Source organism: Aulonocara sp. 'chitande type north' Nkhata Bay, linkage group LG1 (genome assembly GCF_057382095.1).
Source record: "Aulonocara sp. 'chitande type north' Nkhata Bay isolate Kocher_YH1m ecotype deep benthic linkage group LG1, A_spYH_male_GT1.1, whole genome shotgun sequence".
In the NCBI taxonomy this organism is placed as follows: Eukaryota; Metazoa; Chordata; class Actinopteri; order Cichliformes; family Cichlidae; genus Aulonocara; species Aulonocara sp. 'chitande type north' Nkhata Bay.
The window spans coordinates 12260052-12272391 of NC_141344.1; the positions used below are offsets into that span (position 1 = coordinate 12260052).

The 12340-nt window shown below is 39.2% G+C and overlaps 1 protein-coding gene across 1 annotated transcript in view; it reads left to right on the forward strand.

The window, feature by feature from the left end:
- Positions 1 to 12340, forward strand: part of atosa (atos homolog A) — a 37716-nt gene that overhangs the window by 16042 nt on the left and 9334 nt on the right. The window contains exons 2-4 of the mRNA XM_086270885.1: positions 7267 to 7451; positions 10886 to 11082; positions 12164 to 12289. Coding sequence (XP_086127011.1) covers positions 7267 to 7451; positions 10886 to 11082; positions 12164 to 12289 — 508 coding nt within the window. The remainder of the gene's footprint in view (positions 1 to 7266; positions 7452 to 10885; positions 11083 to 12163; positions 12290 to 12340) is intronic.

A 12340-nucleotide genomic window follows, 5' to 3' on the forward strand; every position in this document is an offset into this window, starting at 1 on the left:
GCAGACACCATTACAAAGTCATCAAATAGTTGGTTGTGGGAACCTTCACTTTGAAATAAGAGTGAGAAAAAAAACAGAAAAGGAGTGCTTACCAAGTTGTGTCTATATTTATCACACTGGGGGCTGCAGTAAAGGCATTTAGCATAGAAGAACTGTCTTGTAAAAATGCAGCTGTGAGTGTGTCTTTATATCTCTATCGGGACTGCAAAATTCTTGATTTCAAAAGAGAGCCTTGGTGTTTTTTACCATTCAAAATCCAGAGGACAGTCCAGATAATGAAAATTTTCATTTTGTAATGTCTTTTGAGCATTGTTGGGTTTGTTGAGAAGCAATGATGGTGCTTTGTTAGATGAAGGTTATGCTGTGCACCAGTAGTGCATAATGTCACATGTTGTGGTGCTGCTTCCTTTGGTTGTTGGTGTTGATTGCTCTTGCAAAGATGACAAAGAAGATGTGATGTATGCTGCTTTTTTTAATCTCTCATTTCAATGAAACTGCATTCAGCACAGTAGATTCTCACTCGTATTTTATGAGTGAAACAGAAACGAGTGTTAGATTTGTGTTTATTTATTTATTTTTCCTCTACTGATGCACAGTTAAAAGTCATGTGACACGAAACCAATGTTTTGTTTTATTTTAATCCTTTCAGTAATGCATACTGTACATGATAGAAGTTTAGTTTTTCTGAGAAAAGCTTTGGCTTAAAAATACAACTGCGTATATATTGCAGCCCTTGAGCTTTTGGCACTATCTGCTGTGTCCAGTCCATGCATGATTGAAGGTGAGCTCATTACTGCATCACATTTTTAATTTATATTTCCTGCAGTGATGACTAAGAGGTGTAAGTGCAGCCAAAAAAAACCCAAAAACCCTTTACTTTGAACTGTTCAAGAATCAAGGACATCCACTGCTGTACCCGATCATAATAAGAAATTTTGCGATAGGAAAGACTGAACCTTCTATGTTTGGCTCCATTCAGAAGGAGTTAGATATCATTGTGTGTTAAGCTGACACACCTCAGTGAGCCCAGCAGACTGCTGCTGCACTGAAGCTGCCTGGAAATTGCCTTAATGCAATGCCTCCCGGCTGGCTGGTTATCTGAAGTCTGCAGACCCAAAAAAATCAAATGTCTTACACTTATCAATTTAAAACCTCAAAAGATTTTAAACATCAGGACTAAGACTGGGCATTTGAACTTTTGTAAGTTGCAAATACCCACTTGTGTCTTTGTTTCCTTGATTTGTCTCCAGAAATGGGTCCACTTGTACAGATCTTTGTTCAGAGTTTTATTGCATATTCATCTTGAGAAAATTGTCTCAGCCTGTAAGAGCAGTGAGAGCTGTAGTATCTTGTGTGGATGAAAATCAATTATTACTATGAGATACTTATTATTTTTACAGCATACTTGTGCTCTTAAACAAAGCAAGTGTGTGTTTACTGTTCCTTTTTCTCTTGCTTCTAAGTTTATTCTAATATTAGACGTGGATGTTTTATACAAAGGCAAGTGGAACACCCACTGATAGATCTTTGTTGTTATGTAAATGTTGAATCATGTTTGGGGGGGTTTTCTGGTTTTTTGTTTGTTTTTTCCCTATATTGCAAAATAAGTGTTACACTCACTTAATTTAATTAATTAATTAAAATAAAATTAAGGAAATCCCCACTGTAAAAATTGGACTCTCACAGTGCATAGGGTATATGTTGAAATGTGTTGATGTGCTGTTCTCATCTATAAGAGCTGCTTCATCTCCAGAGTCTTTTATTTATTCTTTTCTGTCCCTGTGAGTATTCTTTGAGAGGAACTCTGCTGAGATAAATGTCACATAATTTGCTTTATTTTTAAGAAATTTTTTCCAAGGTTCAAACATTTGAATGAAATTCACTTGACAGACAGTTAACTGAAAACATGGTTAAAATGACTTCCTGTCTCCCCTTTGAACTAACTGTGTAGGTTTCCGCATTCCCCTTCAGTCATCTGTCTGCTTCAGTATCTCTACAGACCTTCTGTCTTTCTCTTTGTGAGCTCTGGCTGCTGCCCTGCAGTATGTTATCCCCCCTCTTTTTTGAGTGAGATATATCCTTTCCTTGATAATCAGTACCCCAGCTTTAGGTAGGTGAACTCTGCATTGTTGAATTCCCACTGTAACTTTGATCTGTGACTGATGTTGCACCAGCTTTTGTCTCCAGTTACCTCCATCTCACTTTTGGTAATGCAGCGAATATTTTAGTTAGTTGTTGCTGTTTTTTTTTTCTTTTTTCTTTTAAACACAAACGCAAAATAGAGAGAGTAAACCAAACTTCTGTGCATCAGATTTTTGAAGATGCCTCTTTGGTGTGGGAACTGTTTTTCTGGCATTTCATTAAAACTGGATTCTAGAAAAAATTGTTCATTGGTCAGTAATGAAAATAATTATTAGTTAAAGAAAACAGAGCTTTGCATATTTCACAAATCAAAATAATACAAATCTAGCTTAGTTATTTAATCCTCTGTCTAAAACGAACTGTTTTGCTTGCTTCTTTTTTTTAACCCATCTTTCTTCTGATTGGCTGCCCCTCATAGTTGGAAGGCTTGAACAGTGGGATGGGTGGGGCTTCTGTGCTCAAAGGTGGAGCTGTGTACCTGAGATGACTATGTTAGAGATAGCCCTTCTGATTAACATCATACAGAACAAAGCCTGAATGATTTGAATTGACTGTTAAAAGCATATGCTGACCTAATTTATTTAAAAAAAACCCACCATTGTAACTGTTTATATATCGCAGGTCTCTTTTAACCATGCTACTCTGGAAGAGGCACAAACCGGGTAAAGTAATGGCCGTACAGAGGAGGATGAGAATGGTGGACATATGGGTACTTACTCAGCATTCTAATTAGCTGTGAGTGTATGTGTTTGAATGTTTGTATGTGTAGAGAGCAGAGAAAGAGGCACAACTATGCAGTGATTGTGTGGCCATGGTGTGCGGATTAATGGGTCATCTTATCTAAATGTGTGTCTCTTACATTCTGTCTTTCGCTCCCTCTTTCATGCCATCTGTTTGTGTTTTTAAAAAGCTACTGGGTACACAGTGTAAATGCTCTACTAGACTAAATGCATTTACATTGTATAATTTATAAAGACAGAAACAAGTGTAAGAATCTGTTGCAACACATGCAACAAAAAAAAGGCACACTGAACAGGTTGCTAAGGCACTTTACTGTGACGACAATGTTGGCTATCGAGAATGACCCCTATGCTCTTGTCCTGGAGGCCTTTTTCCATCCCACATGACTCTATACTGATCTTTTGGCTCGAGGAGATGGACACAGCTGAGAGGTGTGTATGTGATTGTGTGCATGTGTGTGTGTGCTGAACCAGGCGATCTGTAGGCGGATTCAGGCTGCTCTTGGTGGCAGGCGGTCATAGGTCTAATAATAAGACGCCCGAATCTTAATCCGACCTGTTACATAATTCACATCACACATGATCAGGAGACAGATGAGAGATCACATGCACATGGAAAAGAGGAAAATAACATTTTCCATCATGTGTACATGTATTACTGTTTGGGTTTGCTTAGTGCAGCATTTATCAGTGAAGTGTCACTGGACCTAAACACACAATTGTTTTCTGTTTGCATTTCTCAAGCACTGTTAGTAGTTGCTTATGGTACTTCTTTCAAACAATTTAAGAGGTCTAATGTAAACTGAAGAACATAATTTACACACATAGATGACCCAAAAACAAATTGAAGGAAGAAAGGAATAATGTACATAAATTTTAAAGTGACATTAACTATTTGTAGGTATGATTTAAAACATTGTTACATGCCTCTAGCTTTAGGAAATAATTTTAATATATATTTATTAGCTTAAAACGATATATGAAAAAAAAAAGCCCTGAAGTTTTCAGGTTTCTAAAGGTCACATGTGCGTGTGAGAGCTAGTCAACTAGATGTTGAAGCTCTGCTGCCTTCGTTGTCCACAACAATAATACTATTCAGTCAAACTAATTATTCAGATTTTATAAATGGAATTTGGATTAATGCAATGATCAGACACTGCCCAGTCTTTAACCTGCCAACTCTTGTGTATTATGTGCACAGCCTCTTCCACACACTACTCAGACAGCTCCCTCGCTGTAAGCAAAATTTATTGTGCATCATTTATGTCTTTTGCGTAGGATTTCGAGTATACAACCTACACAGACATGCTTGTGTGCTGTAGTGCAAAAAGCCAGCACATAGTCTGGCATTTCTGATAGTTTAAAAAGTTGGTTTGATAAGTAAAGGGAAAGACAGCCAAGTTTTCCAAGAAAAGGAAGGAGTTATGAAACCATTAAACACGAAGAAGGTAGATGTGAAAAGCACTGAAATAGGCTGCACTGTACAGTTTTCATTGTTTGGGGGTTTTGTTTTGTTTTTGTTTTGTTTTTTTACACTTGTTTTCACTTCAAATACATTATTTGTCTATGAAGATCTAATTTGGTCTTCTCCACAGCAGGGGCTAAGCTAAAGGACCAACAACAGCGCATCACAAGCAGAAGTAGACTACAGACCTGCTGTTTCACATAATCTTGACACTGCCCATTGTTGACAGTACACAGCTACAACATGTAGACTTAAGGCTGGAAAACTTGGTCTCAGGTCACCACCCAATGATGCTGGCCCCTTAAAACACACAGTGTATTTTCTGTAGTGTGAATGCCTTTAAAACATTCACGGTGCAGAGAGCAGGGCTTTTTCCTGCCACATGCTACATGTGAGAAGGGAAAATATACCAACCTGTTTCTCCAGAAACAGGAGAGGGTTGAAAATAATTATTTTTCTTAAGATACTGCATTACTTCCATCAGTCATTGAGTTGAGCTTTCTGGGTGAGAGTTTTTCCCATGTAGAAGGATCAGTCTCTGTACCAGCAAGATGAGAAAAATGCCTTACTCTGACTTTTGTTCTGCTTTTAATCATTTCAAGTAGCAGAAATCGGACACAAATGGGATTCTTTCTGAACACTTCATCTGTCCAAAGGTTTTCTTCGCCTTAGCCTCTTTTGTCTTATTCTGTATCTTGATTATCTCCTAACTTTGATTCAAGTTGTGTCTCTTTGTGTGTGTGTGTGTGTGTGTGTGTGTGTGTGTGTGTGTGTGTGTGTGTGTGTGTGTGTGTGTGTGTGTGTGTGTGTGTGTGTGTGGGCTTCATAGGAATGCTCTATTCAGGCGCAGTCCTTTAATGAATGACAGCTCTCATCTACACATACAGAGCCTGGGCCCCTTAACCAGAGCCTCCACCACTGGTCCTTTGTGTGCATGTTGTGTGTCATGTTGTCCTTGTTTGTTAGCGTTCATGTGTGTTTTTGCAATATGTGCTTTAGGGGTGTATGCGTTCCCGAGTCTAGCTTTCCCTAGAGCGAAGTAATCTGACACCCACTGTGCACATATGAATTGGGAGCTGTGTGTGTGTGTGTGTCTGCTTTTGGGGGTTAGCAAACCATTTCTCAGAGGCTGTTTTTTCCCTCTGCTCACTTAAGCGCTGCCCCCCCCCCCCCCCCCCCCCCCCCCCCCCGCCAATTCATCAGCCCATGCTTCATTTTGTTCCCGAGTGTCACCTTTAGCCCAGATCCCAGTAGTACCAGGAGCCTCTTTGACCAACTGGGAACATCAAACCTTGGTTGGAAATCAGCAAGCCAGAACCCACCATACCCAGTGTGTGCAACCAGCCCTCATGTAAATACGAGAGACGGTGTCCTTGAATGCTGACCTTTGTCATACATTACCCCATTGCTCCTGTCTCTTCTCTCTTGTTCTAGCTCACTGTTGGTCTCCTACTCCCTTTGTTCACACAGTTCTGATTCAGCCCATAAAGAAAAGGAGATTGTCTGTGAATATAGCCTCCCTCTCCATCTCCTTTACCCTGCTTTTATTCAGCCTACAGCTGGCTAACAGACCCCCTCTTCCCCTCCCTCCCTCCTCATGTTTTGTATTGGACTGCGTCTCTCTCCACGTGCAGCACCAGCTCAAAGGCATGTAGGAGGAGTTCCCTGAGTGGAATGTGTGCGACTGGCTGGCTATGATATGCATGCACTCACACATATATACAGCAGCAGCTCATAGCTCACACTTCTGCATAGCCAGCTGAGAGGGACTCTATTCTACCCAGCCCCGCTGTGGTGGGAGGAGGACAGGGTGTGTTTATGTGCTTCTGTACTTGTGTTCTTGTGAGGACCAGCACAGTCATAGTTTCAAAGAAGAGAGAGAGAGTGAGAGCAGTGTTTTCACCTAAATTTGACTTGAGTTTGGTTTGCTGCTGGCTCACTTATTTAGACCTGCAGAGGTTATATGTACAGGCAACTCCTGTGAGTCAGAAGAAAGAAAGCTATGATTCTTTGTGCTGCTGTGCATCAGCTGACCTCCTGCGGGATTCTGGGAGTTTTCTCTGGAGAAGAGCAGGAGATGGAGAACTAAGACAGGCTCTTCAGCTGTTTTCTAAAAATACCCTCCTTAAGGTCTAAGCTCATTTATAACACAAACAGCAGGATTTGTTTAATTTTGTTGTGGCAGGAGACACGCGAGCTAGTTGACTATCATCTTACTGACCCAGCTGCACCTTTTTGTAGTTGAGAATCAAATACATTTAATGAAATCAAATACTTAGCATAAGCTGTAATTTTACTGTGACATCTAGTTCTCCTTTGTGCTCTTGTATAGCTGTTAGTCAGAGGGGAATAGCGCCGTTAAAGGTCCTGCTCTCTCGTGCCAGCCCCACCCACAGCCCCTGGCCAAACTGGTGGAGCATGCACTCTTATGATTTCTCTTGAGTGATTTCCTCGTGTAACTGGTTGATCTTTTGTTTGCAAATGTTTTTCCAATGAATATTAATGATGTCATCGTCAGTGCGGCTGATGTTTATGTGCACGCCACATAGAGAAGAAACAATCAGTGTGGCTTCACCCAACAACTCAGCTGACATGGATGATCTAAATATATTCCTTTGAAGTGGCCAAACTGGAAAACTTGTGTCATTCACTGCATTGCCCCACACCCCTTCTCTAAGCAAGTCTTTTCAGCCCAAGTTAAATGGCCATTTTCAAGCATGCAACACTGAACAGGCAGAACAGGTGGCTTTCTGCCGTGGGTACATTACATTTTGTTTTTGTTTTTTTTAATTGATACTTTTTTCCAGCGGATTCCCCCCCCCCCCCCTTTTTTTTTTTTTTAATTATTATTATTTGTTTGTTTGAATGTGCACTGGTCATATAGCTACTGCTGACCCTTTGTTTCTTTGTCTTGTCCAGATGCAACAGAGGAGTTTTTTGAGTACGATGCGGAGGAGTTCCTGGTGTTCCTGACCTTACTCATCACAGAGGGAAGGACACCAGAGTATTCTGTGAAAGGCAGGACTGAGGGGCTACATTGTCCGCCAGCCCAGTCAGCCATGCCTCCTCTTCACAAGCATGAATGCAGCGACAAACTACCCCAGGTAAGATTTATTTCATACATCCAGGCAAGGCATAAAGTTATCTGGTACTGTACCCTACATTTAAAGGCTTGTGTTTTTTAAACTGTTCCACATTAAGAATATGGCTGCATGTACATATTGAAAGGAGCCCTATGTTTTGTATTCGTAAAATAGGCCTAATTTGGTTCGCTGTGGGTCAGCAGTTAGTGGTAGTTACGTGGCCTCGAGGGCTGTTTGATGTCATATCACCTGCACTGATAGCGCTACAGATTTTTACATGATTAAAAATTCCATGTGGAGATATTATTACTATAGTCATGCTATGGACACAATTATCAAACAAGCCCGGGCATGTCTGAGAGCTGTGCGTCACCCTCAGATGATGATTTAGTACCTAAAAAGAGAACTACTTCAACCAACCGCAATGCTTTGCAAAATGTACAAGAAAACTGTTCCCACTAAGCGTGGAAACAACAAACCATTAAGTACAACTGGTGATATGCTACCCAAATGTAAACAAGTGACTCTACTGAGAGCTGCAGTACACGGCAGTTAGAGTCCATCTGACCGGAAATGCAAAGGGTGGATGGAAATTAGTGCTGTGGTTACACGGTCGAAGAGCGTTGCTTTAAACAACTGGTTAAAAAGCTTGACCTACAATATAAAATTCCAGTTAGAAAATAAATATATATATATATATATATATATATATATATATATATATATATATATATATATATATATATATATATATATATATATATATATATATATATATATATAATTTTTTTTTTTTTTTTTTTTTTTTTTTTTTTTAAATTTATTTATTTTTTTAAGGTCTAAAAAATATACATTATAATTTAATTTAATGTTTCTGAGTGAGTAGAGTGTGACTTCATGCATTTATCTGCAGTTTGGATCAACCTTACATGTAAACATAAGGGGGATCACATTTAATACAATTATATTGCGTTCTTGTCTTTCTGAAATGGTTAACAGGTCGATACAGAGCCAATCTCCATGTTACGTGTAGCCAAATGATAGATCCACCTCAATTTTAACAACCTGCACCATCCATCACTTTAGTAAACATTTTATCAGGAATTGAGGTGTAAAAGGCACAAAACGCTGATAACCTTCTGTGGGATGACCTTCCAGTCCCCCTTCAGGCACAGAATTTTTCCTTGCTTTAAGCAATGTCAATGTACACAGTTACTCATGCAGTCTTTGTTATGTAAACTAAAAGTTGACTTTCCTGAGGCTGGGCGGTATACCAGTTCATCCAGTTTATCTGGTGTACTGCCCTGAATTCCTTTTAAATTTTGTCATACCAATCCACAGCTGACGTTTTGAGCGCTTCAGGTATAGATTGTCGTATCCATTAGTTGCGCATTAATCTTATAGTTTTAACATCTCAACATAATAACCCAAGACAGACAAACAAACAAAGATAAATTGGAAAGTGGAGATGTGCGGGAACTGAGTCTGCTGTCTCAAAAGTTGTGTTTAAAACATAAATAAATAATAATGTTTTTTGCAGTGTTGTGGGTTTAAGCTCAATGACAGAGGAGCACCCAATAATGTAAAGAATGCGGTATGCTGACTTCATTCAAAAACACCAACAATAAAAAGATATACACATAATTTCAAAGCATAACAGGTGACCTGTTAAGAATTAACTGTCAGCTGAATTTATTCTTTTATTTTTGCATTTATAAAAACCAAAACAATAATATTTAAACACATTCAGTTATTGTTGTATGTTGTTAACTCCTGACAGTTGAAAAGTAACGTATTACGTAAGACTAGGTAACAGCCCTCGTGCAATAAAAGCAAAAGAAAACTGCTATCATAAAAAATTACATATTCAGAATGAAGTGTAACATGTTAACAGGATGTTTCAGTGAGTGGTACCTAAGCTGCTCTGATTTGATGGTATACACACTGTACTGATGCATTAGTAAAGATAATGAAGCTCTGTAATAAATTTTTATTTCTACTTTGGCAACAGAGTTGTAACTTTGTAACGAACCGCTGTGTTAGGCTGTTAGCTAATAAATTGAGTCTACAGTATATCCCTCTGTCACTGGACTGCCGTGCAGGATAAAAATATCTTCTTCTTTTTTTTTAACTCAGAGGTTAATAGCAATATTTACTCTCTACCTGCTGTGCCCCTAACTTTGGTGTTGACATTCACTAATGAACACTAGGGGTGGGTTTTTATAATCGATTCATCGATTAAAATCGATTCTGGCTTGGATAACGTAAAATCGATTCATTAAAATCCTGAATCGATTCATTAAAATCCTGAATCGATTTTTTAATATAAATTTATTTTGCCCGAAATGCCAGAATCTCTGGTGACATCTCACAAAATTTCAAGAACCACCAAACAGTTAAGACAGTAAATGAGAGCAGGAACACGGATTCTGCACATAGACTTAAACACACAGCGCGACCCGCGGATCAGAATCAGTGAGATGTCGCCTTTCTCACCCGACGGCAAGGACACGGTCGGGGCTGAAAGCCGACAGCTTGCTGATTCTGATGTGTCGGCGGGTCCAAGCTTTGTGTTCACGCCCTTTATGCGCCGATTCTAAAGCTGTTAGTTTGATCTCTCTCCAAACAATATTGACCGAACCAGCAGCAAAAGAAGATTCACATAAACATCGTCATGTATTCACTCTGACTTTTACTGTTTTGCTTCCACCGCGATGCACAGCTCTCTCTCTCTCTCTCTCCCTCCCTCTCTCTCTCTCTCTCTCACTCTCTCTCTGTACTTCAAGAACAGTTTCCCTTTCTTCATTATTCGCTTGCTTGTTACGCACAAGTCTACTGTTGTTTACAGCGCTGTCAGCCGCTGTTTTTTTCCCTTTTACATTCTTCCGAAAAGAAAACCTCATTTCTGCTGTTCAATACTGAACAAATTTAAACTTTTTAAAATTATTCAAAATGCAAAACGCTTAACCATGTCTCTAATAAAACCGCTGTAACTTCAGAGGTAATGTTCATATGTTGATTAATGGTTTTCTTTCGTTTTTGATGTACTGCAGAATATTTTTATAAAATCCCAGGCCAGGAAAATCACCTTCATGTTTTTCTGTGTTTTATCTTCAGCTACTTTGACACAAAGGTATCTGCTGTGACGCTCACACCTTTGATAAAGTCTTGCGTGTGTCAGCTTCCTTTTTATTGATACAAAAATATGTAAATGTACTGATCTGAATTATAATATTTCTGACTGTCAAAATATCCCAGATTTAAATCGAATCGAATCGAATTAAATCGAATTAAATCGAATTAAATCGAATCGTGGATCGAATCGATTCGGGACCTTGTGAATCGGAATTGAATCGATTCTAGAAATCAGTGACGATACCCAGCCCTAATGAACACTAACCGCTCACCTTTGTCCACGGATGTGTGTGTGTGTGTGTGTGTGTGTGTGTGCCTAGTGTCGGCAGGCGAGGCGTACCCGTTCTGAGGTGATCCTACTTTGGAGGAACAACATACCCATTATGATCGAGGTCATGCTCCTTCCAGACTGTTGCTATGGCGATGAGTGCCCCCCAAGTGATCTCATCAGTGACCCGGTCATCAAACAAGATGCTCTGCTGTTGGAGAGATGGACCTTGCAGGCTGTTCCTAGACAGTATGACACACACACACACACACACACCATTTTAAAGATGGGGAATGCAAGTAAATGTCTATTTTGTTATTTTTCGTAACGTACACTGTCCTCTTTTACTATACAAGAAGCATTATCTCTCTGCTTACTTTAATGTTCGGTTTTGCTGATGAAGAATCATCTTAAGCACAAAGAAGTTGTTGTGCAGGCAGGTTTTTCTAAAAAAAAAAAAAAAATAGATTTGACAGTGTTCAAGACACTATTTGCTCAGGCTACTAGAATAGTCAGATTTTTCAAAGAAGAAAAACAACACAAACATAACTTGTTTACTGGCTCTCAGCCCTGTTTGATCTTGTTGAGACTAGCTGAAAAAGCACTTGATTTATGGAATACAAAATTGTTATTACTGTCAGAGCTATTCATGCCTTAATGATAGGGAAATGATATCAATAATCTTGCTACAAACGTTTTTTAACTTGACTGGACAGAGCCTCACGCTCACAGTCTGATGATAAAACTGACATCACTCTGAGCCAAATGGACAACAGCAGAAACTTATAACACGTCTGTAAGGGTCACTGCAGCTGCTAAACTTGAAAGGATGTACATGGTATGTTGGGTCTCTAAGTATAATTAACATGTGCTTGTTTACCAGCAGACTTGTTGCACATGGACCAAACATGGGGCATAACAGTCCTCTTAGTATGACATCATGTGTTTTACAAAACTGCTGCATAAAAACGGCATTTTATTTTATATTTGGGGGACAAGGAAAACCTTCACCAACAACAACAAAAATTTGAAAAATCGTTAGTTAAAAAACAAAAAACCCCCAAAAGGACAGAAAAACAAAGCACAGTTAAAAGCTTTAAAAGAACTAGAAAATAAAACAATGGTCAAAAATCCAAAAAATTAATAATAAAAAATATATATAATTGGTGCGGTACTCAGGGAGTTAATTAGTCTGACATATTGGCCTACTTTCCTTCTCACATGTGTAGGAACAAGGAACACTGTGAAAGATTAAAAAAATACACATCGTTTTCTCATTAACCTGACATACTGGCACACTTCCACCATTTTTTTTTCTCTTTTTTTCTAGAAGCGGCGACCGTTTCATTGAAGAGAAGACCCTGCTGTTGGCTGTTCGTTCTTACGTCTTCTTCTCCCAGCTCAGCGCCTGGCTCAGCGCCTCACATGGCATCGTCCCCAGAAACATCCTGTACAGGTCAGATGTAACACTCACTGAAGACTTTAACAGTGATGAGCTGAAGACTGT